Source organism: Parus major, chromosome 10 (assembly GCF_001522545.3).
Source record: "Parus major isolate Abel chromosome 10, Parus_major1.1, whole genome shotgun sequence".
NCBI classification, from domain to species: domain Eukaryota; kingdom Metazoa; phylum Chordata; class Aves; order Passeriformes; family Paridae; genus Parus; species Parus major.
The window spans coordinates 5,706,887-5,732,770 of NC_031779.1; the positions used below are offsets into that span (position 1 = coordinate 5,706,887).

The 25,884-nt window shown below is 38.5% G+C and overlaps 1 protein-coding gene across 2 annotated transcripts in view; it reads left to right on the plus strand.

The window, feature by feature from the left end:
* The window catches only part of THSD4 (thrombospondin type 1 domain containing 4), a 262,970-nt gene that overhangs the window by 40,119 nt on the left and 196,967 nt on the right, over nucleotides 1-25,884 (plus strand). For both annotated transcript variants that reach the window (XM_019007885.1, XM_015638496.3), the window contains 2 exons: nucleotides 13,685-13,792; nucleotides 17,624-17,693. In XM_019007885.1, the coding sequence (XP_018863430.1) occupies nucleotides 13,764-13,792; nucleotides 17,624-17,693 (99 nt within the window). In that variant the 5' untranslated portion in view covers nucleotides 13,685-13,763. The remainder of the gene's footprint in view (nucleotides 1-13,684; nucleotides 13,793-17,623; nucleotides 17,694-25,884) is intronic.

Here is a 25,884-nt window from a genome sequence, read left to right on the forward strand (position 1 = left end):
AAGTAAAAAAAAAAAAAGGAGATAGTTTTGCTTATCAGATTGGCAAGGAGAAGCAAGAGCCTGTCCAATCCCACCCTGCATAATTACAATAAAATGTCATCCCATGACACAAGCTGCCCAAAAGAGTGATAAATTGTATGGAATGGATGCAATTACTTAATTTGGCAGAAATGAAAGCTCTGTCTCATTTTCTTGTGGTTCTGTGGAGCTGCATTCACTGGGGAAGCGAGTGGGGAATAGTGGGGAAACCTTGCAGATTTTTGGGGGCTCCACATGGAATTGAAGCACTTTACTAAACCACCATATGAATAAGGATTTAAAAGAATAGAGCAGGTTAACCATTAATTGTTAGTATTGTTCAGTTTTGTTGGCCCAGGAAATACTGTTCCTGTTGAAACACAGGGGTTAAGATATGATGTCAGTTTTGATTTTTTTTTTTGTAGTGATAAGCAGCCATTAAAAATGTAATTTCTCACACTTCTTTTCTACTTCACGCATTGCTTGTACTCATTAATACATATTGCACACCAAAAAGATTGTCTTTCTTTTTTTCTTACTGCCCTCCTCCTGTTCAGAGATGTGCTCAGATTAAGGCAATTGGAGTACTTTTGTTTCTTCCCATAGGAATGTTTATAGTGTTGCAGGATCAGGTTCAGATTTATTACTTAGGTACTCACAATGCTGCTGTAATTAATCAGTTGTCATAAAGCTGTGCCTTCTGCCCGTATTTGTTGCCAGAAAGGTGGGGTTTGTTTCTGCTTTTTGTTTTGCTGTTTTCTTAAAGTTATGTTAGAAGGGTTTTTCAAAACTCTGGGCTTTGCAAAATGTCTGTTTTCTCAGACCATACAGATATTATGTTAAAGCAGGGAGCGCAGTGTGAAGCAGTGCCCAGATTGATTCCATTTGAGTTGCATTCCTTTCAGCAAGTCTTCACCTATCTCCAACAGTGAGTATTCAAGTAGAAGACTAAAAGTCACTATATAAGACTGTCTGACTCCAAGCAGTTTGTGCAACAGCAATAGACTCTGATTAAAAAACCCACAAAACCCCAAAAGACAGCATATTAAATTTGGTCACCCTTTTTTAAAAGATTGCTCTGTCACCTCTGGCATACAGATCATACAAAGCAGCAAATGAAGTCCACAGCACTGGAGGAGTTACTGGCTTTCCTTTGCCAGTGGTTTTTAATAGGCTGGTCTTGTTGTCATGCAGATTCAAGAAGTCTCACATTCACATTTTAAGTCCCTGTTTTTCAGTTTGCAGACACATGGGAAGCACTAAGTGACATCAGGTGAGGGTCAGTGTGCTGTAATAACTTGCCCTCAAGCTCAAATAAGTTCAGGCTCTACTGCCAAGGGATGACCTTTGATTTCTTTTTACCTGATGCAATAAGGGCCCTATTCACTTTGCTTAGGCCAAGTCCCAGCCCCTTGAATAGACTTTCCTGAGCAGGAATGGTTATGAAAGTCCTGAAACTTGGTATTGTGATGGCAGAAATTTCTGGATTGTAGACAACTTTGATACACTGAATTAGATTTGGTTATTATTGTGGTCAGAAGAGAGAAGTGGCTTCATTGTGACTTGCACAGCTGCCAACTCTGAAACTACCATTATGAAATACAGTTTCTAAGCTGCATCTGATCAACAGAGATAGTGAGCAAAGATGCTTATGTGTTAGAACTTTTGTTATGTGCAGGCAGAAAATAATACCTTAATCTGAAATGTCAGTGACTGTAGATACAGCCAAAAGGCTGGATATGCTATCAGTGAGTGGACCTGCATCGTGGTAGTCACACTTCCCCTCTTGGTACCCTGCTAATCTGGGTATGCTGTTAAGCTGTGAGGTACAGGGTCTTACTAAACTAACTATAATAATTTTGCTCAAACTGCTGTGTTGCAAGTATGTTGGGGCTACCTTATTCTGAATAGTGTATGGCTAAATGGGGAGGCAGGACAGAGTCACCTCTTGGCTATGTTGTGACTAACTGTACTGATGCTTTCCACCGCCTTGTTAAAAAGGGGTTTTCTTTAACCTGCCTTTCTCTGCAAGCCCATTCAGGAATTATAGGGAAGTATGGTATTTCTTACTGTTTTTTCTCTTCATCCCTTCTGGCTTTTACACATAGGGAGTGGGTACTTGTGTGCATTAGCTCTGGTGACTGACTTTTCAAGTAGCAAAGTTGATTCAGTTCTTTCAGTCAGGCTGCAATCATGTCTGCTGCCTACTCTCTAAGCAAACCTCTATTGGAAACAGTATTGAATTTACTTACAGGCTGAGAAAAACTCAAGACTAGAACCTGACCTGGAAAGGATGACTGGAAGTCAAAAAGGAATCTTCCTGACTTGTTTAGGTTTTTTGAATAATGCTACTAGCAAGGGTGATAAGGGCTGTTGGTGATTCTGCAAGGTTGGATCTTTCATCTGTCAACCATAAACTTATTCTTCTCAGGCCACTGGATGGCATGCTCCAAACTATAAATTTCCTGATAGGGAGATTTTAATCTGCATCTGGTGAAAGGTTTCAACTTCCCTGGTCAGTGAGTGATAGCTCAAGATTCCTTGAATGTATGATTATCTTTGTGTTTTTGTGTCAAGGACTGGTATCTCCTGTAGGAGTGTAACAGTTCATGCAGTTTACATTAAATGGACTGAAATACTAACTGTCATCTAGACCACCAGAGCACATGAGGCATAGCAGCAAGACAAGATTTGTAGGATGTCTAAAATCCCTTTCAAGCTGACAGGATAAGAATAAACAGCTCCCTCTCCCAACACTTAAAGGATCTTGCAGTTCAGCTTTAAAATGCAGGAGGCTGAAGGGTTCACCACATGGAGGTATGATTGATACAAGCATTAGGATATTTCTGGAACCTGAACCAAATAAGGACTTCAGGAAAATTATATTCAGTGGCATCAATCTTGGGGATAAAATTGAAAATGTAAATTGTTTCTCCGTTTCTGAACGTAGGGATTTTACATTTCTTCTGTCACTAGTCATGCTGAATCTCTTTCTTGAAAAGACACAACGATAGCGTTGCTTGTCATTTTTACTAATTAAAGCTTAGTAACTTAGCATTTTCCCTTTTTTTCCTCCATTAATGTCTTTTTCCCATAGAAAAGAGATGCACCTCTGCAGATATATCCCTTTAAGTGGTAAAGGCTTGGCAGCACAATTGGCATCTGGTGCTACTGTCTTGTTTGCCAGTCCAGTTTTGGATCTGAACTATTTGTAAGGTTCTATATATATCAAGCCCAGCAGATAAACATATTGAATGTCTGTGTTGTTGTGCTGGAGACCTCATCTAAATTTTATTGTGGATGGAAGCTTACTTGACTGTGAAACATTTTTTCAGTGTGTTCTCTGAGTTATCCCTGTACATATTTGCATGTAGAATTTAATATTTGCAAAAGATGTACAAGATAACTCACTGCCATTCTTCCAGCTGGCTGTCAGAGAGCCATTGGTAGTTTATTGTTTCATGTTGGGTTGAAGTTCCCTGGTATTCTATTTCAAAATTATGAAAAAAATACTTAATTTCACAATGCTCTTGCAAGATCTCGCATTAGACCTATTATTCATCATTATGTAGAAACATAAAAGAAAATAATAAATCTTCGAATTCCATTGTTGCATTTCTGTACCAGTATGTGGTGAGCCTCCCATCAGAGAGAATTTTAATCAGAAATAATTTAGAATCTCATAATTCTTACAGTATTATTTAGTAGCAAAGTAATTTAGGCGATCTTGCACAACTCATTCATTTCAAAATGTTTCAGGAGCCTATGCTCTGAAATCCACAATGAAGATGGTTAAGCTACATGGTGAACTGTTTTTCTGTCCATGATCTAGCAGTTTTCTGTACTTCCTCTTAAAAAGTAAAACATCTAAGTCTTTTTATTAGCTATATGACATTTCCTTGATGTGAACAGTTGATTATTTTATGCATTACTGAGCAAAGGCATGTTCAGCAGTTACCAGGATGCCATAATAATCTCATGTTTATTTTGGACATGTGTCACTTATTTTTCAGTGGTCCCTAAAATATATTCCCACACGGGACTGAGAAGTTCTACATCCTTGTGTCTGGCCTCTGGTCAGTTGAAGCCTTGTGTTGCTCTCATGTACTGAAACTATTTAGTAAGTGTTTAGTGCCCAAATTATCCCAAACACTAGAGGACAAGATGATGTTTGAATGTTTAGGATGGTGCACCTCTGCCCCTCCATGCCCCAGTACAGTAGAACACCTTTCAAGCTGTTCAGCTTTTTCATGACACCTGAGTTGCAGCACCTGAGCAGTACTGGTCACTGATTGAAGTGAAGCCCAAGTCACATAGAAATTGCATGACAGAAAAGAGAAATGTCTTCTTTTTGCCAATGTAAAGCAGTTTGCTGACTGCAGAAGAGGACTGAAGGGAAGAGGACTTTGACCATGTTTAGAGTCTATTACGAAAGCCTTGGTCACTTTTTCTTGGACATTTGTTAGTACAAAATGTGCGTCAGTGGGTACCCGTGGCGTTTTTCCTTCCAGTTTTGGCAGTATTGAAATATATGTTAAAACACTTATCCTTGAAAACTTGTGTAGAAAAGGATATGATGAGTTATTTTGGGATGTGTGCCCACATTAATCTCCATTAGAGAAAGTACAGGAGCCAGTGGTCTGCAGTGCAGCCCTGCACTGAAACACTGGGGACAGTCCTTGGACTACCAGGACATCAGTTCCTTTGCTACCAAACTGCACACGAGAGAGAATTGTTGGGTTGTGGCCTGGAATATCTATCTATAAATGTATTTTATTTCTAAGTATATGGGCTAATGAACTGACACAGAATTGCCTTGCTTTTACCTGTGCTAATGAATAGATTTGGGTTGGGTTTGTTTGGGTTTTTTCCCCCTAACTGTAAAGACTCATTCAGTCTTGAGGGAATGCCAGCCTTTCTTTAGAATGCCTAACCCAAGGCAGAGAGCTACATAACAGGCAGGGAAATCTCTGAAGTTCTCTAGAAATGGTTTTTGTCCTATTCATATTTTAGTACATCAAGAATAATGCTGCAGAAACCCTTGGAGTCACTGTATGTGAAGTTTGAAATTTAATCCCAAGGATATTACTGCTAATTTCAATAGGATGCCTGTGTTGTATTTATAGGTACATGTTCCAGTTAGTAACTGTCCCTCTGCATAGAGTTTAACTTTAGAAAATTAAACATTTCTGATGATAGTGGATATGAATAGCTACCCAGAAGAGAACTACCTAGTCATTCTTGTCAAATCTGTGTTTTCTCTGGTAACTGGAAGATGCAAAGTGTTCTCTTCCAAGGACTACGAAGGCTTAGCTTAGCCTTTAAAGGCTGGCTAACAAGTTTAAAAGTGGTTTGGTTTGACTTCTGCAGTGTCCCTGTACTGAAACACTTCTATCCTTGTCTGCTGTGAATCATGTAGGAATATTCCCAGAAAGCATAGTTATTTGAGGTATTACTTATGCAGAGAGACAGTTCCCACTGATACTCCAAAGAAAATATTTGATTTCTGAATAAGCAAGCAAAGATTACAAGTCCACATCTCATACTGTCCTCCATGTTGTGTTCTGACACTGCTACCACAGCGCCTCAGAAATCATGCCAATAGAACAGAAGGAACTTTGTAAAAGTTAATATTTTGAGATTGCATGTGTTTAGGTAATAGCTTGATGGGGACAGTTGTTTAAATTAAAAAAAAAATAATATGAGGACTGTGGTATATTTAAGCCTTCCACTACTGCTTTATTTTTTCCTTAGGAAATCACAGCTATGAAGTTCAGGATTTTTATATTGTTAGAAATGTTTCTGTGCCTTAACAGAGGAATTAGTGGCTCTTTTTATTATCCTGTTTTTGTGAATCAGTTCTAATTTATGGAAAGGGTAGTTTACATCAGTTATTCTATTTATGTTGCAGCAATGCAGAGAGTTAATTGTGGTAGGCTAATGACACACACATCTATTTACCAGTAAATGAAATATTTCTTTCAGAGGGCACATTAGCAACAGGATGTAATGTGTAATATATGTGTAAACACTATAAATGGTGTTGAATGTTGCCTAATACTTTAAAAATTATTCTCTGAGGCACAGCTTCCTATATTTTGTCCTTTTGTTTACTACATGTAGGATATTGATGCTTAGGCATGTATTTACAATGTTTCTTGAACACCATTCTCATGGGAACAAGTTTAAAGAGATGAAAAGAAGAGACTTGTGTCTGTCAGACAGACATTCTTATTAAACAGATGGGTGAAAATCATGTTTCCTTTTTGCAAAAGAAAGGTATCTTCTAACTTCACAATAATTATGTAATAGACGAGATTTTTACATAATGAGAGGGGTGACTCCCAGCTGCATTACTAAGAAATAGCTGATTATACTCCTGAAATATGTTGTGTTTTACTTTCCTTGTACATGTGCCTTCAATTAGCTTTGCTGAAATACTTGTTTTCTATGACCTTTTTAAACAGGGTGTGTTACAACTCTCTGAGTGAGGCTGGTGGGTCCTTGGTTTTCATGCAAAAGACAGTAGGTCCTCAGAAACACCAGCTAAATACTGTTGGGAGCCTGTGTTTTGAAGACAGACTAGGAAAAGTTTCTAACTTTAAACCTTTCTTCAATTCTGAAAAAGGTCTTAATTAACCAGGTCCTGAAAAGACCATACAAGAAGTTAATTTTCTTTGACATATTTACATGTAAAAAAATTTGCATGGCTAACAGGGGCTCTAAGAAGTTTCTGTTATTTCTAGTTGATCTGAAATGCAATTGTATGCCTTGCAATATCAGCATCATTAAGACTTCTATTAAATAAACAGATTTGCAGACTGACATTTCATTTATAATCCTTCTCTCAGTTATTTCCATCCAGGGCATTCTAATTAGTCACAGCAGAGAGTTTTACCTGAGTTTCCACAAAATGGAGTGAATCCTAAAACAGTACATGAACCAAATCTAAAGCACCATTCCACCTACTTACACTTGGTAGAAAAGTATTTAGAGCAGGAACCTGTGGTGCTGTTACTGCTCATTTTGTAGGCAAGACTATCAATGTTCAACCATAGCAGTGCTCACACTATGCTTGTCATAACAATGAGGGATTCACCTATTTTTATCAATGCTTATAGAGATTTCAGGTATTTCTACCTGACTTTTTGGGCTGTTCAGTGTTATTTTTTTCCATATCTTTCTACATCAGTAATAAGATTAGTGTTGATCAGGATTATGGAATGGCTAAGAAAGATTCTTTGATGAAAAGGATTTTTATGGAATCTCCCCCTTCCTCTTACATGTTCAGCCCCTTCTGCATCCTTGGTTTGGAAGATTTGGATTGTAGCAAAAAAGTTCTTTACAAGGAAAGGAAAATTTATTAAAATACATGGAATATGATTTCTAATACGTAGAGCTGTGATAAGCAGCACCTTCCATGGTTTTAAATGCTGGAACTGCTGGAACCTCTTAGTTCTCTGGGGTGGGTGAGTGTGGAACAGGGAGCTCTTAATGTTTGTGTTTGCAATGGGTTAATGGATCTGTGGGCAGAGGGAATATTCAGCCACGTTTACACAGCACAAGTGGAATACACAAATTGAACATTGAGTAAGGCCCTTCATATGGGAACAGAACTGCTCAGTCTCTGCACACTTGTCTTCTATAAGGTGCTTCCAGTTTGTTCTGCACTAGTTATCCAGAACAGCTATGACAGGAGTTGAAATTCCTTAAACCAGTGAATGGTGACAAGCTGGTATCAGGGTTCCTACAATACCTCTTTACACAGAGAAGGGAAGGTAAAAAACCAACCACCATGTGATTGCTAAGCACAGTTTTAAAACTAATTCCAGGGATTTGGCCAAAATTGCACAGCCTACAACTATGAAATCTTGGAATGAACTTAAGTTAGGTTTGCAATTGTTTCCACACAGTTACATCCCAAAAATCTCTTTGTCAATTAGGAGGGTGATATGATCTCAATTTTGTGATTCATTTTATGTTTTACATAATTGTCTTTTGCCTGGAAGCTGCACAATGGCAATTTTGGTTCAGCCTGAAACTTGAGAAAGTATCATTCCTCTGGGTTATTATTTCAAAGACGTAAAAAAGAACAACTAATTCAGTTTTTCTGACATTTAATTTTGTGTTTTCTGGACTCTTTAAAGTTTGGTAAGTCTCAACTCCACATAAACTACCTTTTCAGAGTTTGGTGATTGTAAATAATGTCAGAATTACTAATCAACTTGACACTGCTGTTCCAGTGTGTTTTCCTTTCAATTGAACTGGGTGTCAATTACCTAACTATATGTCATATTTTATACCACAACAATATGTTTTAATGGATTATCAGACCTATGGTCTTAAATCTATATATAAGCCAATTATTAGTTTGAGAAGACTTTAGTAAATTTTAGACCAGGCTTATTATTGCAATAATTCCACTTTTATGATATTTTCATTACTAGTGTACATTCAGCAAATATATAATCAGTGTTGTGAACAAAGATTAGAAAAATCTTTAAACAAATCCTACTACTCAAATATGATGGCATCTCATGATCTATCAGCAAGCAATTTCCTGCTTCTCCCCTTTACTTACAAGATTAATGTCACAACCCTTGTTTGATCTTAAATTATATATTCTTCAAGAAAGATGGAAACAAATTGCTTGAATTGTGGCACCTTCCAGCATAACAATGTTTTTAAAAGCCAAAATTTGCATTATGTGGATGGATATTTTGGGAAATGGTGTGTATGGTCAGTGTTGAATTCTGCCACCTTTGCCTCCTCGATTATTGGGGCGGTAGTTCTCGAGCTGTGGCTCTGGGCTGCCCTCTCAGTGTTTTATCCAGGGCTGGCTGTGTAGGAGCACCCTGATCCCTCCAGCCCTGCCCTGACTCACCCAGCCCCGAGCCAAAACCCAGCCGGTCACGGTCTGGAACCAGAGGCTGGGCCGTGGCTCGGAGTGTTGGTGTTTGGGAGCACGCTTACTCTTGCTGGACTTCCCTGCATGTGAGATTATAGGCAAAGAAATGAAAACTGCATCTTGATCAAGCTTACATTGGAGACAGACACTGAGCTTTCTTGGACTGCAGTAGTTCTGGCACACCCAGAAGGAGGACCTGAAAGTTCTCAGAGCGTTTAAAATAAAAAAAAGAAAGGTACCTGCAGGGTTAGGTGGGGTAACTTGCCATTTTTGTTTTAATAAAATGTTTGCTCCGTGTAAGTATCAGAACTTTTCATCAGATCTAATGCTAGATTTCTCTTTTATGCAGCTTTCAGAGACAAGTGTATGTTTTAATGTAGTTAATGAATATTTGAAGAGATTAAAACTCTGGTGGTAGGTGTCAACAGCTGCAGTTCAAGCTGTTGGATGTATGCACAAATTATGTAGCTAGATAAACCCGGCAAACTGTGAGTGCTTTATCAAAGTCTTGCGAATGTAGTGAATTTTGGATGCAATCCAAAGGACTTGCACTGAACATGATTTGATAGATTTGAACAACTAAACCAACAGATACACTATACCAATGTGCAAGGTGACAAATTCAAAGGCAATCTTAAAGGGTGTAATATTCTCTTCAATGTGTTTCTAGATATTCTTTATTTATGGTCTCCCACTGTCCCCCCAAAACAAACAAACACCCCCTGCCCCCAAAACCCCCAAAACAAAAAGAACAACAAAAAAACACCAACAAAATGAGAATTTTCCTATCAGTGGAAACATGACTTTGGAGCAATGATCAATTTTCATAGCTGCTTTGAGTTGCCATTGTCAGTAGCTGGCAAGATACATCATCTGACCAAAAAGATAAATGCTGAAGGAAATTGAAGTTGGCTTCGTATATATGTAAGTCACCAAGGTAGGAGAGGCTAAAAGCTCAGAGCATTTCTGAACTTGGTTGAGTCAGTGTATGTTTCTGTATGATGAATCTCACATTCCTATTGCGAGGTAAAATAGAGAGTCTTGGGTTGTTTAAGTAGGTACGGTACACATGCACATGTCCAGGAATTTGTGTTATAGTTAATACATAGCTGCAGATGGATGTATGTGCATTGACAGGACTTACAAGAAGTATAGGTTGATGATAAAATGACGTAGGAATTCGTGGAAATGAAATACCTTTGGCTCACAATACACAAAGGGTACAGTCACATGGAAAGCCACATGTGAGTGGTCCCATGATAATTAAGAGGTTAGGATAACATTGGCTCTCTGTGAAATTTCAAATTTTCTCTTAGTATGAAGATGTTTCTTGAAGTTAATTAGCTGAAAAGTAACTTCTACCTTGACTTTCCAGAAGAACTTCCTTCCTCTTTTCTTAACTTTCTGCACAGTATCTGTGGTGTCTGTCCAGATAATTCTGTGTATTGTGTCATTTAACTCTTTGAGAAATCTTCTTTCCTCCTTATCAGCAAATTTCTGTGATTGCCTATAAGCCTACTAGATTATTTTTTTACTGCCATTATCCATCCCCACTCCTTTTTGAAATGGCTATTACCAATTAGTATTTTTACTTTCTAATGTTTGAGAAAGGGTCTGGGCAAATGTCAGTAAATACCAAGTTAAGAGATGGTTATAATTGGCTCATTGCTTGGTAGGGTAACTGCTGAGACTGGCAGCAGCAGTTGGAAGGTGTTAAAACCACTCACAAGCAGTGTGAAAGGGAAGGAGAATGATTTTAAGCAGGGTCCTTTAATAATTTCTGTGACCCACTGGCCATTTGATTATATGCAATGGAATACCTCTCCCTTTGATTGTCATGTCGTGGTTCTGGAGAGGTTTGTATTCTGTCCCATCCTGTGAGGTGGCTTGGTTGGTTTGACTGATTGGGATTGATTGGTTTTCTGGGAGGGCTGTGGTTTTGTTGGTGTTGGTTTTTTTTCCCCCTCCACCCAGTTTCACAGATTGATCTTGTTTTCATCCAGGTTGGAAGTGAAATAGGGAAGACTGCTGAAATGTCAAATATTTTAATGCAGTGAAGAAAGTCTTGCTGATTCTGTGAAGTAGAAGAGTGTGTGTTGTTCCAGTTTAGAAATTAATATCTATTCTGCTGTATGCAGGGTTACTAGAGAAATTTTTTGCTAGAAGGGTCGATAGTGCTTTTCAGCCCCTTCTGGGAAGGCAATTTGATTTTTACAATGCAAGACTTACAGAGCACAAATACACCTCATCAGGCTTTTGGAAGCTTCCCTGCCAAATTCATGTTATTCAATCCCAGTGTTAACTGTGTAGCCATTTCAGGTATTCATTTTGCCCTGGATCTTCTGGAAGGAAAATGATTGTCACGTTTGCACATTTTCATATCAAAGACACCACTGCCAAAATGACGTGCCTTTCAGTAGGCTGTAAGCACCTAAACTCTTAAATAATCTGGAAAACAAGCTCTTAAAGTCACTTAAATATTTAGCAGTTTTTACACTATGCACTACTAATGATACTTCAAAGGAAATGCATCTGTTAGTTGCAGTAAGAGGTGTTTTGAAAAAGGCATTGAAATGCAGTTGAAAGTAGAGTTGGTAATGCAACCTGCCATTGACAATAAAGATAGAAATGAACTGAAAAAAATTGAAAACATATGCATGGACTTCAGGCACTCTTTTTAAGAACAGTCTCCAGAAACACTCAGGATCCTTCTCTTGTTTCTTTGCAAAACCAGATCTATCATATTATCTTTCCTGTTTTTCAAACGAGGCACAGTTTATAGAAGGGATTAGTGGAGTGTACATTGCTTTTCCAGTGTTTTTGTATCCTGTAGCAATGTTCTTTTGAGACTGTGTCATGCATACAAGGTTGTTGGATAAAAAGATTATTGTGGAGTGAAAAATCTGAAAGAGAGTACATCTGGAAAATAACCCAAGATGATAAGAACTTGAAGCCACGCTGGTTACAATCCGTGTTACTTGGAGATTCTCCATCTTCAATAAGTGATGTAAACAACTATTGCCCCAGTATGCCTGGTAATTAAGAGTCAGGTTAGGCAGTGAGATATTTGTTTCCTTCTCAGTTTAGAATTTTCAAGTCCTGTGTTAGGGAATCTGTCTAAATGCCTGGTGGTGGTGCTGGATGTGTGGACTTGCCCAACATTTAAAGGAAAGCAGCTTTTACTGAATGTGCTGAAATCTCAAACGGTGTGAAGTGTTGCAGATCTAAACTAAAAATCTGTTGTCAGAAGTCCTTCCCATCTTATAACAAGCCAGTTTTACAATGTTAAGTAGTGAAAATGGTGAATAAGTTTGGAAAAAACCCTCTTAGCTCTACTGACAACTGTGAAACTGCAGGAGAGGGTGAAGCTCAGCCTTAGTGCTTTCTTCCTCAAGACCAACTCAAAACTGTTACATACAGAACTCTTGTTACTTTCCCTCAACTTTTAATGCCTTCCATTAAAAAAACTAAACAGTCAAATCATTAATCAATCATGGGATTCTCTTTTGAAAATGTTACAAGTATTTTGGGATTTCCTAAACCAAATTTATTGTTGTTTGATTTTTAGGATAAGGTGAGCAATATTTAACCTGTGCAGTTACCTGCAAACAATCTGCATTTTCCTAGTAGCAGGATCTGTACTTAATCTAACTGCACATTTCTTGCATTCTTGTCAGTCCTGTCCCTTTCTAGGCAGTTTTCAATTATCTGGCTGTCTGACAGAAATTGAGAGCATTTTATCTGTGAACAGCAATGTTCTCTTGTTTCTCTTCACTCCACTGCATTTCAACACGTAACCACTTGTAAAGGGAAAGATACAGACAGTGGCTGACCAGGTTTTGAAATGTATGGATTTAGGTTCAGTTTTACTAGTGTTTTTTTTCCTCTTTTCCTCCCTCCTTGCCACTCTCCCACCAGCCCTTCTGATTTATGCTGTATTTCCTAACTGCAAGGATCTCTTTCCCACCTGAAAATTCTGGTGCATTTTAGATGACCAATATATGATTCAAATTTACTAAAATAAGAACTTCCCAGATGTCTGAACTTGAGATTATTTACAGACAAATGAAAGTGTCTGGATAATCATCCCAAGGCCTGGTAGGGTTTCTGTGTGTTCACAGTAGTCATGATACACTGAGAGTACTTGGAAATAAGAATCAGTTAAACTGGTATTTAGAATGCTGTTTAACTCCAGATTTCCTCCTTAACTGTGGGCAAGGCATTTAACTTCATTGTGGGTAAGTTTTCCCCCTGTAGTCAACCACAGTGCTCTGCAGGTTTTTTCTGCAAACTGTATAAGCACTCACAGAGCCATCCTTGCATTGCTCACAAAATGCAGATTGTGTTAATAATATAACTGTAACTAGGAGTTGGTAACCAGATTCAGTTCTATGGATTTTATTAAGACAGGACTTTAAATGGTGTTGTTTGCTTTATTGTTATACAAGTGACATACCAGAAATGTGAATTAAAAAGGCAAATAGGTCTTACATCAGATTTGCCTTCTTGGGAATCAAACCAAGATTTTGCATCCCACAGTATTTCTGCAGAGTACTTTGGTTAACACTGAAATCCTGTTGCAAAAAATGGTGTGCATACAGTTTATTCTTGCAACTTACGCTGGATATTTGGTTTGAATTGCTGTAAATTCCCAAGAATTGAAGTAGAGATGACTAATCTCTATTGTCTATTGCAGTTTTATACATATCCTGGAAAATACTGAATAAGCAGTGTTAATTGTTTTTCTCCTTTTTGTAGGATTTGTGTGTGATTGTCATTGTGCTGTACCACAGTGAAGAGGTTTTTTTCACTTCAAGATACCTTGCATTAAAAGATCATGGTAGACAGCTTAATAGTTTCTTTGAGGTAAGTGATGCAGTAAAACATTTAAAATCTTATTTAATATGCTCTTAACACACGGCAGTAAATTTCAGTTTGGTGGTCTCTTGCTCTGCTGTTAAAAGTGTCTATCGTAGGAGGGTAAATAGAAATCTTGTCTCAAGACCAAATACTCAAGAATATGCATACCAGACATAGCATTCTTTGGTGATAGTGAAAAAAGAAAGTTCTCAGTGTTTGTTCATGCTTAGAGCATCTGTTAGTGTGTGCAATGTGATGGTCTGTACTACTAGAAAGTTCCTGTGTTTTTGATGAGGCTGAACAATTACAGTCACTGGGCTTAAATTGCTGATTTACATGTTTTAGTACCTTTGCTGCAATTCATTCATGGATTTGTCTTATGCATTCCTGAAACAGTTTGCCAGTGGGCAAACATAGGAAAGACCTTTCAAACAGCTTTCCTAACAAAGGAAACATTCAGCTGTTTTTAAGCTGGTCTGTCCGGTTCTGTCCTGTCCTTGGGCAAGCAGATTCAGAGCAGACAGGCAGCCCTGATGCCACACTAACACAGGCTGACCTCCTGCAAAGTCAGCTGAGTGCTGTGTCTCTGCGATGGAGTTACATTAACACCTCTGTTCCAACCTTGCTTCTCCTGAGTTTGAGATATCAATATTTGAATTGCAATTTCTTACCCTCCTAATATCCCAGGGCAGATTTTCCACCAAAATGGATCTGTCATACATTACTGACACTACCAATGTTATCTTTCCATGATGAAAGGTGGCCTGTACAGCTCCTCCCAAGCTGTCCCAGACTTGGGCTGTTCAGCAGATTTGTGAGGAAGTTGGGAATTAGAGCCAAGAGCCATACCACACTGGTCAGTACTGATCAGTACTGTATCAGTCCACATTTGGCCATAGTATTCCTCCATAAAATGCAGCTACTAAGGGACAGAAACATGTGAGGGATCTGCTCTGGTACCCTCTAGATTCATTCATGCAGAGCTAGCTGGCTGCACTGACTAGGAAGAACTCTGAGAGGTGGTCCTAAATAAGGTGTTAGATGGCAAAATTTTTCATGCTACTCCTACAACAGACCTAATACTGCTTGGCTTTGTGCTTGTGCCTCCCCCTCTTCCCCAGTTGTTTATATTTATGCTTATATATATGTTTATATTTTATGTTTTTATATTACTGGCAGTTGGTGCTGCCAGTAAGAGTGAGACAGTTTAAAGTCTGACTTTGCTTGGCTCCAAACAGTGCCTTAACTGAGAGCAGAGGCTGTACCAGCAAGGTTCTGAGTTACACAGCCAACAGTCAGCTGCAATTGGTACCTCACCTGTTCAGGTATACTCGGAAGTTTTGCCTTATTTTGGGAAGCACTTGTTCTTTTTGGCTTTTCTGCACTGTGAGAATACCTGAACCAAGCCCACTGAAATTGGAGAAGCCTATTTTTGTAGCTTGGGAGGCTTAAAGTTAGTCACGCATGACAAATAAAATAGCCTAGTCCAGAGAAGTTAGCCAAAGCAAGCTGCTGAGGGAAATAACATTAAAAAAATTAAATTGCCACACACTGATTTGAAGCTAGGGGCTTACCTCAGGATAGTTTAAGTATTCCTGGCAAATTTTGTGTGTGTTTGAAATAGTAGCTTGATACCATTGTTTCTGACAGATCCAACTGCAGATACAGAAGCAAATCTAAAATCTCTTTATTGTCCTTGAGCCATGTACATGCAGATGGTGATTGCAGTACAACCTCCTTAAAGAATGGTCAGGAAAAGCCTGGCACAGAGTAATCACACATATACTAGAAGTTTGCATTTTAGAACTGAAAACTTCAATCTGATAATTAATTTGCTTTGAAGATTACAGTTCTCATTCAGCTCAGAACTCACAGCCTTGTGCGTGATTTCTGAATTTACACATGGAAATCTGTAGATTGTCAGCCTGATCAGAAAAATCCTGTCCTCTTGAGGATGAAAGCATTCATTTCCTTATGGAAAATCTGAACTTTCTTTCACATGCTCTGAGGGATTATAGGGAGCAGAAGCCATAAGGGAGCAGGGGTGGATAGGAAAATTCTGAGAAGGAAGTGAAATACAATTTGCAGAGGATCTAGCCTGGGTCCGTCAGACACTGCACTCCACCTGCTTAGATGCTTGTCATTTTTCATTGTGAAGAGTTGGGAAATCACTGAAACACTTAGAAAGCAGATAGGCAGGTGAGCTGAAGACAGACTTGATGCTGTAATTTTTCAGTTTGGAGGTCTGAGTTCTATGTCTGCCTTTGATTTCAAGTGTGATTTGCAAACCAGTTTATTCATTTGAGCCTCTGGCTTCCATGTACCACTGTGTGATTGGGCCCTGCTCTGAACTGCATGTTTTGACTCCTGCTGTGATTTCTTTATAGCGTCTTACACTGACTCTGATTTCAGCCACCTCCTCTGTATTTTGTTTTATCACAAATGATAGCTTTGTGAAATACCAGACTTCCTTCTAACACACTTTTTAAAGGGCTTCTTTTTTCTTTTTTGTTTAAATTGACATGGCAGTAAAGAAGTAAATACTTTTTCTAGCCTTTAACTGGTTTATTGCTTTGATAGAGAGGGGCATAGATGGTGAGGTGATGATAGGCCATGTGCAATCAATGCTCACCTAGTGGTTCCTTTTGCAGTAGATTAGCAAGAACAAACACAGAAAACACAAGATAAACATTCTCACTAGCAGAAGAATATTTTTATTGGTGGTATTTAAATGCTTAGTATTAAAAAAAACCCCTTTTTCCATAGGAAATCTCTCTCAGAAAATACTTGAAATAATAAGAAATGTTTAAGGGGTTACTGTGTAGGGAGCAAAGGAAGGACCTGTGAATATGAAATGCATCTGGATTAGATGTATTAGGAAATTCATCAGGATTTTGTCTGGTCCATCAGTTTTACTTCTGCATTGAAATTCAGCAAATATTAGCAGCTTTACCCTTATAGTGGGTCTGAAACACGCTCTTTGTAGACTGAAAAGTCAAACTCCTGGTATAAATAAAGATAACCTTGATCCTTTTTGCCACACCTGTCCATGTTTCCTGGTGAAGGGGCTTGTTAAAAGGAGACAAACCAGTCTCTGTTGCAAATTGTAACAAACAAAAGACTGAGCTAACTGTGCCTAAGCTGTAACAGTCTCCTAGGAGTCACTGCAGTGGTGAGGTTTGACAGAACAGTTTGTTTGGGCTTGGTTCCCATTATGACTCCTTTCCGACTGAAGATGTGGGGATTGGGGTGATGCTTGGCTGCTTATCCTGAGTCTCTGGTGGGTTGTGTTCACTACTTTCCATCCTCTGTGCCCATTTGGTTATTCAATTTTCACAAGTGTTAGGCAGCTGGGGAAGAACCTATTTTTCTGTTTCCTGTGTGCTGGAGGTGGAGTGTTCAACTGTAAAATGAGGAGCCAGAGCTAGAAGCAGATATGGTCCACAGATGGGTGAATTCTTACTTAGCACTTCAGAAAACTTGCAAAGCACATGTCAGCTTGACACGGAATGCTGAGGTGTTAAAATATGCACTGCCAGGAGTTTTTAAATTTAAACATAAAGTTATGTGTACTAATATCAAGGGATTCTATTTGGTTCACTTTTGCTTTATAGCTGGACAAATCTATGTATGAACCTGGTTCATACATTCAGGTATGAGCCTGCTGTGAACAGAATCTTATAAGAACATTTCATACAGTTTAGTGAGTCTGCTTGGTTAGCAGTGGTATTTGAGTGTTTAAATATTTTCTTGCAGTGGGAACCCTGTAAGATGTTGTAGATGTGTGTTTTGTATTAGTGGTAATTATCTGATCTGTTTCATTCTTTGCCTTTTCAGACTTCTCAGTTCCCTAGCAGTGCTGGGATTTCAGTTTGTCATCCCACAGCCTTCAATTGAACACAGAAAGGTAAGCATTAGAAACATTCAGACTTCGTGTACTGAAAGGTAAATGTGAAAACATTAGAGTAGGATGTGTAAGGCAATGCAATCTGAATAAAGTTCTGGGAGTAAATGGCTTCTGTTTGTGCTTATAGGGGTTTTTTGGTTGCTTGTTCTTTAAAATTAATATATCCGTGGTTGAAAGAGGCTCATCATGGTTAATTAGCTGAGTCATTGTATGGAGTATTTTAGGGCACAAATAGTTACTAAAACTTTGGAGCATTTTTGTCATCTAAGACATGGAAAAAAGAATTCCTGTGAGTGAGAGCAGACACAGAGTGAGTAGAGAACCACCCAGTTGTTCATAGGCAGCTCTTTCTCTTGCAGAGATAGAAATGTCTGACACAGAAGCTGAACCCAAACCACTCAGCTGCTATTCAAATTGCTAGAGATTGGAGCTGGAAACTGCTGGAATTTCCTGTTGTGCTCTTGTGGATGGTTCACTCATCCTAGATGTTGGCATCTCTAAGAAGGCTTGTACACTTTCCATCCTGCTCAGCATTAGTGAGATCTTGGCTGGAATCTTTGGGTTTTTGCACTGCTTTTCAGGAAAGTAATGGACAATTTGAAGAGAAACAGAAAACAGCAGGGATTGTCCTTAAGAGATTTTAAAACCTTACCTCTGAGGGAAGTTTGGCCAAATTCATATTGTTTATTCTAACAATTATTATAGTTATATGGTTATTCTAAACACCAGTTTGGAAGACTGGTGCTGGAGGCAGATATTATCTTCAAATACTATTGAGTACTAAAAAGAAGGCTTTTTTTCTGTTTGATGGAGCAGTTGAGAAGAAATAGATTTAAACTGAGGCAAAGAAAACTTAGGTTTGACATTAGAAAGAACTTGTCATGGTAAGAATATGAAGAAGACTATATTGACGGAATAATATTTAGAATTTCCATGATGTAGGTCTCTGTGAATGTGTTGGACAAATGTTTATCAGAAACAATATGCAGGTGTTGCTGATTCTGCCACACACCTGAGGTGAGATCCCTTGAATGCTGTTCTGTCTCTTCACACTCTCATCATATTCACTTCATATCAGTGTTGGTCACATCTGTTGATATCTCATATCTATTGGTATTCAAAAACAAACAATTAATTATTGAAGGTATCAAATAACCTGTTTAAAAACAAGTTTACTTTTTACTATAGATTTTAAAATAATAATCCAAGAGGTGTATTTTTTGGAAAACTATACTGTTAAAAGGAGGTAAAAGGCAAGTTTGCAGGGTTTGCTTTTTTTTATGTGCACGTGCCACTGTCTTTTGGGTAAAAAGTTATTTGGACAGTAGCCTCACAGGTATGTGCTAGAAACCTGAAGCTGTCTGATTGTCAGAGTTCCAGAAGAACACAGAAGTCCTGTTAACTCCTTGTGCAGCCTATTTGTAAGGCAAGTTAAGCAAGGTCAGTAATGATGTGGTCTGAAACTGGCACAGTCCAGTCTGCAGCAAGCTGTCCAAGGGCTCTGTTCTAAACTGCAGGACAATTTAGTATTTTGCCTATCTTACATCTCTTCTCTTTTGTTGTGCAGTTGAGATGGTCATGCTGCTGCTCTGGTTTCAGTACTCTGTCTGATTAGACATTCTTTTGTTACACTGACAGTGGAGAGATGATTCAGTCCAACTTCCAAATGGCCTTAGGGGGAATAAATCTACTAACTAAAATAGAGTAACTCAGAGAAATAATTGCTTCATTCTGGGAAGTCCCGGAATTAATTTAGATAAAATCAGATTCTTTGTTTTCAATTGAATGAGAAATGCCACGGGTCTGGAGCGTGTTCTATAGCAGCTACAGGGACTTAAGGCATAGTAACCACCTTAGAGACGTCCCTTTCACTGAGAACAAGGCACGAGTTTCCTAGTGACAATCTCACATGGGCCCCAAGGCTGGCTGTCTTTCTCAGCTCTGACCCTATGGGAGAGGGTTCTATTCATGCCAAACTCCATTTAGACTGGAACTTTATATTTATTGCACTTTTCACAAACCTTCTGTCCCACCTATAAGCTCCAGACAAGAGGGGCTGTTACTACCTGAAGGCCAAATCAGTCATGTTTCTGAGTGGGAGTTCTCAGCTTTGTAGCTCTGGAAGTTCTTTCTATTCTTTTCCTGCAGTAACCCAAACATGTATTTGCTGACATCTCCCATGTATTTCTGGATGGATGTCTCTGCTGTTTGGCAGAGTTCTTTCTATATGAGAGCAGGTCAGTTGTGCAGAAAGAAAGAAAGGGAGAGGAGAAGGATGAGGGATTGGATGAACAATTTTGGCAAAATAGTGAATAGTGAAAGTGGTGTTTGCTAACTTTCATATACACACTCAATGGGTACAGTATGGGGAATCAAATAACTAGAGCTGAAGTCTAAGGAAACATTAGACCATACCCCAATTCTTCCTGTGTGTTTATTTTGCATTAAGCTAAGCATGACTGATGCTTGAACCTGCAGTATTGGAGTGTATGGAATCTGTGTTGTGCACCCTGCTTAGGGTTATTTTGCCTCTTTAGACAGGGAAATAAAACCAGAGAATTGGATTTGAGTATTTGGCTGAGTGATTCATTTAAATATTTCCAAATAGTCTAGATTTTTTTTCTTACCCTAAAAGTTTTGGGAAAATTTGGTAAAACCCAGGACAATCCCTCAGAGCAGTTGATGGAAATCCAGTTGTAAGTTTAGGCACCTACAGTTCAGCTGAGATGTTCTTTTAGGACTTGAGTACACTTAAAAACATTGCGAGATACTATTTTCTGGTTTTGGTTTGGTTTTGGGTTTTTTTTATATCTTGGTAATTTTTAGTCTTCTATTCTGTTTTCTTAAAATCCACATTTAAAGTCACACTAGTTTCACTGGCTCACACAGTGTAGATTTTTCAACAAAAATCTGTAGTTCACTCTAATTTGTAGGAGTTTTTAATTTCAATTCAGTGTATTACAACTGTTTAAAGCACCACTTGGCTACTCTTGACTTAGTGACATGTTTAGGGGCTTAACATGAGGAAAGAAGTTGATCTTATCAAGCAGCATTTTTTTTTGCTTGTTTTTTAATTTTAAGGCAAATTTCATCAACCAAATCTGGAAGAGCAGAACTCAGCAGGTTGCTTCCTCAGATTCACACACAAAAATCTGTTTCTGGCATAAGAGCATGAGACTGATAGCTAGAAGAATGAGCCAAATTACTTCCATGGCACGGAAGTGCACATATTGGAATTAAGACTTGAGGAAATGACAAAACCAAATGAGAAAGTTGTGGGAAAAGGTTTGATTGGGCAATGTTTTCTGCTTTTAGACTTTGTTATTTTTGAGTGGAAGTCTTGGAAGCTTGTCAGACATATAAAGTCACAATTGACCAGTTCAGACTTTCTAGTTCCAGAAATACATGGCTACCTGAGATTTATACAGAGGTAGCTTTTAAGCTTCTTTACTTGAATTAGCACTGTCACTGCTGTCAGAAGTGCACAAAAACTGAAAACAAAATCCATCTTTATATGTTCCTACATCTGACTTTAGGGCACTACTCTGTTAATCCTATCTCTGTAAATTGCACAGGTTTGTACAGTAATGTAAATACATTAAATGTGGTATGTTCATTAGATAGAAATAAAAATTCTTATGCAAAGGACTATTACGGGTTTTTGCTGAAGACAGGAGTTGCAGTGTTGGCTGGAAGTCTCTTGGAGCTTTTTTAAATAATCTAACTTATTTCCTCATGCATACTGTGTAATTTCTAAAATCAAGTGTACTCTGTAAGGCCAAAATACTCATCAACAATAGAATATAAAGAGGAAATGTTATGTGAAACAAAATAATTACCACTTACTTACCTTTTAAAATCAGACAAGGTCTCTGCAGCTGGATAAAATGAAATCTTTCTTACTGTTTGAACAATTAATTTGCCTTGTCCTCACTAATGGACATATGAACAGCCCTGCTGCTGCTCATGATGCAGTCAAGCTCTGTTCTCCCTTCCTGTGCTTATTTTATTGAAATTTAACCTTATCTGATAAGTGTCATACTGTGGTGAGCTGAAGGTTAACTATAAACAGTCCTTCTCCTAGACAACCATTGAAGTCTGTTCCCAATTTTCCAGAAGTCACTCCTGGGTGGATTTTTGACTAATCATATGTTTCTGTGTTAAGAAAGTAAACTGTAGTTATAGTTATGCCTTATTCATTTTAGCAAAACTGGTAATGTAAATAGTAACAAAATCTGCCCAAATAAAACTTCTGACATAAATATTGCTTTGTTTTAACATCTTGCTTCTGTTATGGCACTAAATAGGAGCATTGAAGCAATGGAATTGCTTTGAATTTATCCATATCTTTTTGTCACTCAGTTGTAGATGACTATTGAGTTCAATGGAGGTGCAGTGTCTTAACAAACTGATTTTTATTGTATAGAATCAGTGTCAGGATTTATTTTTAGAAGTTTTTCATTGGGGCAATACAATACTGTTAAAGAATTTTGAGCTTCTTTGGGCTGAGTGTAATTACTTTCTGCTGGCTCAAAATTAAAGAAGAGAGAAACTTGATGTTATCTCTGTCAGACACACAATGTTTCTATGAAAAGCAACTATTTATCAAGTGAATGTGACTATACTCCTCACAGAATTTTGAGATTAATGAGCTTTGGGATGTGTGTTGGGGTTTGTTGGTTTGGGGTTTTTTGGCTGCTTTTCACCTCTCTCTTGTGTTGGATTCAAATACCCTTGTGGAGGGGTCATCACTGCTAAGTCAAGAGGAACAAGGAACAGCATCTGGGATCGGATGCAAGAGCTGAGGGAGAAGAGTGGAATAGGGGGAAAGAAAAGGTGGCCAAGATCTCTCATTTGGTCACAATGAGCAGTTTGAGGAGTTCAGCTACTTGAACACTCTCTAAGAGAGTACAATGTGGAGCATGAAGCAAGTCTGCTATATCCTTGAGACGCTGGTGGAAACTGGAGTAAGACAAAGTAGTTAATATCTAAGCTTGGCTTTTGGCCAGGCACCAGGACTAAAGCCTAACAGGTGTAAGGAGCACCCTGGGACCTCCACTACAGCCGCTCACCACCTTGCTTTTAAATAAGCTCTGAAGCAGAGGCCTGGAAGGGAGAGCTGTGTTCTTCCTTGCAGTCCAGGCAGGGTGGAGCTCTGCCCCACAGGCAGCAGTAACTCAAGTCATCTCTAGTGTAAATTAGTAAGTAGTCAAGTTACACTGACAAGTGTCACTTGTCAGGATTTGCTGAGCTGGAACTCAGCTCTTGCTAACAGAGCTACTGCAAAGCCACTGGAGTCTGGCTGGATGGGCTGTGTAACTGAACTGGATTGCACTGGACAGGCTAAATCACTGGATTTGCACAGCTGCTGTTCCTTTGCAACAAATGGTTAGAGGTGTCACCCCTTCTTCTCTGGTAATGTTTTTGTTTAGAGGATAACTGCTGTCCATTATGACTGCATTTTCATATTTATCACTTGTGTAAACCACTTCAAACTACAAGGGAGTCCATATTTCTCTTGGAGATTTTTACTTGTCAGTTTATCTGCTTGCCTTCAGCCCAGATGCTTGACTTTAACTGTACAGATATACACCTGCTCCTTTCATAACCTTTGGTAAAATAGAGTCTTCCTAGCTAATGATGTTGCTATTCTAATTGCAGTTTTCGTTAGGAAACAGGGGATGTGATTTAGACCATTACAAGACTTTTCCTTTAAAATTAGCCTTTTGGTACAACAGAATATTTAGAACAATAGCTGAAAGTATTTTCTTGCTATCTCTGTGTTGTTACTAATTCCCTGTCCTTGATGTTGTGGATTAAAGTGGTTAGGAAATAAAATTCGTCTTTGTTTGTGGAAAGGAGACATTATTTTATGTGAATATACTCTTTGAAAAATCAAGGCCAATATTTTTGTTGTTTTTTACTTGCTTTATCAAGGACCTCTGAGCTTTTATTTTTATCTTTAAATTAAAAAATACTGACTTCTTTAAACTCAGAGAAGGAGTTCTGTGTTTTTCTGGAAGATGAAAATATCACAGTTCCAGTTGGATTCCAGTGCCAGTGAGCTTACAGGGTCATAGATAAGTTTCTCATCTTCCTTCAGAGGAGTTCTGTCCAAGCTTTGGATGAGAGTGGTGATAAAGAGGAGGAGCTTTTTGGATTCACAGATGAGATCTGTTAGGGAATATTGCTTTCTATTTTATGACAGCTTGTCCTCTCTACTTCTGGAGTGATGGCTGGATGACTCACCTAGAGATCTGGAGAGGTGTTACAGCAATTACAGAATAAATAAAACATGTATTTCTACCAGATGTGGATCCCAAAGAATTTTTCTAAGTGTAGAAATAAATAGAATGGCAACAACTTTGTCACAACTGTAGATGGCTGGCCTGGAGGAGGCCAAGGGTAGTATAAACTTAGGCCTAGGCCTATGACCTAGGCCACAAATGATAGTGAATGGTGAGGGAATACTTCTCAAAATAAAGAAACCTAATTTGTGATATAGTGAGGGCCTGATTGTTATCATCTTTACCTTACTGTAAATGAGAAGCAGTGGATCAGGAATGGTTGTGTAGAAGTGGTAGAAGTGAGGTCAGGAGTGAGCTGTCTGTTACTTGAAAGCACTTAATGGTCTCACAGAAGAGTGGAAAGAAATCTCTTCATTAAAACACTGATCTGCCAGAGCGCAATGGAGGTGGTCTTGGTGTAAAAAAATTAGCTAAACTTTGGGGAAGCTTCAAGCTTTGTTGGCACAAAAGCTGTTCTGAACCTTTTTTAGAGCTGTTTACGTTCTGGACTATTCGAATAATGTTAAGGTTTCTTCAGATGTGGTCAGAGTTGGTTGAAGGGGCAGTTAAGCTGTCCAAGCATTGTAACTCCCTTTAGTGATTTGTGAATACAAAGGTCTTCTATTTCCAGGCTTTTTAGCCCTTTAATCTTCACAGGCACAGATGTTCAGACAGAGATTTTATACAAAGAACGGAAACCCAAATCGTTTAAGCTGGTAATATTTACACTTACCACGTACTGTAAAATTCAAATGGTTTACTACTTCTCTGATTAAAGGCTTCCAAAATGCAATGAAGGATTAAAATAGCTGAGCACACGAACCAGGCAGCCATGTACACATTGTGTCATGATGTTTTGTTTGGCCTCTGCTCCATTTTTCTGCTAGTCTTGAGAGAAGTTATCTGCAAGTTTTAGGGGGGGTGGTAGATTGTTTTTTATCAAGCCACCAATGTCCCACATGTTTCTTATAAGAGGGATAAAAAATATGGTTGTTTCAAATGAACATATATAAAATGGACTGTAAAGCCTTGCTGCTGGGAAATTGTCATAGCTGCATAGGTATGGACTTTATTGGAAATCAGCTGAGCTAATGCTGGAAGAATATTCCTTTCAGATGCTTAGATTGGTGAAGGAATTAAAGGAGTTCTATAGATGTGTTTACAACACTGGCAGCGAAATACAATAATGTTATACTTGAACTGGTTCTAAAACTAAACTATCATTCTCTCAGCCCATTCAAAATTTGGCATGCTCTGCCCTGAGCAGCAGTTCAGGTCTCATTTCTGGAGTCTGACTGCTTTTGTTTCACACTCTTGAAATTTCAAGAAGATGAAGTCCAGCTCTTAGCCTGTGGCTTGATTATTGATTCATATATTCACGAAAAGTGAATGTTCGTGAAGAATGCTGTGTTCATCTCATCTCAAGTATGACATAGGCATTTTAAAGAGTATCAATATACTATTTACTGTTGTTTTGAATCCTCAGTCAGTCTGAGCCTGGCTCTGGTAAAAGCTGCATGCATAGCCTTTGTGACAGGCTGTGCCCTAGTGAAATCTTTAATTAGTCAGAAATGTAAGATAGAGAACTTGCAACCCTGGAGTAATGGAATAAATAAGGAGTCATGTTTTCAAAATGCCTTGATACTCCTTTAGTAACAATGGGGACAGTCTGGTGTCACAGCATGGGTTGTCATGGGTGGGGTAATGAGAAGTAGGACTATGGAAGAGACAATGAACAAACACCTAAAAGCCTAAAGGGTTTTGGGGAATATTAACAGAATTTACAGGGGCTCTTTGCTCTGGGAAGCACAGGACAAAGAAGGTAGTGGCAGCTGAAAGTAAGCTGCTGTTAATTCCACTTTGCATCCAGTATATGGGTTAACTCAGTGAATACCACCAGTAGC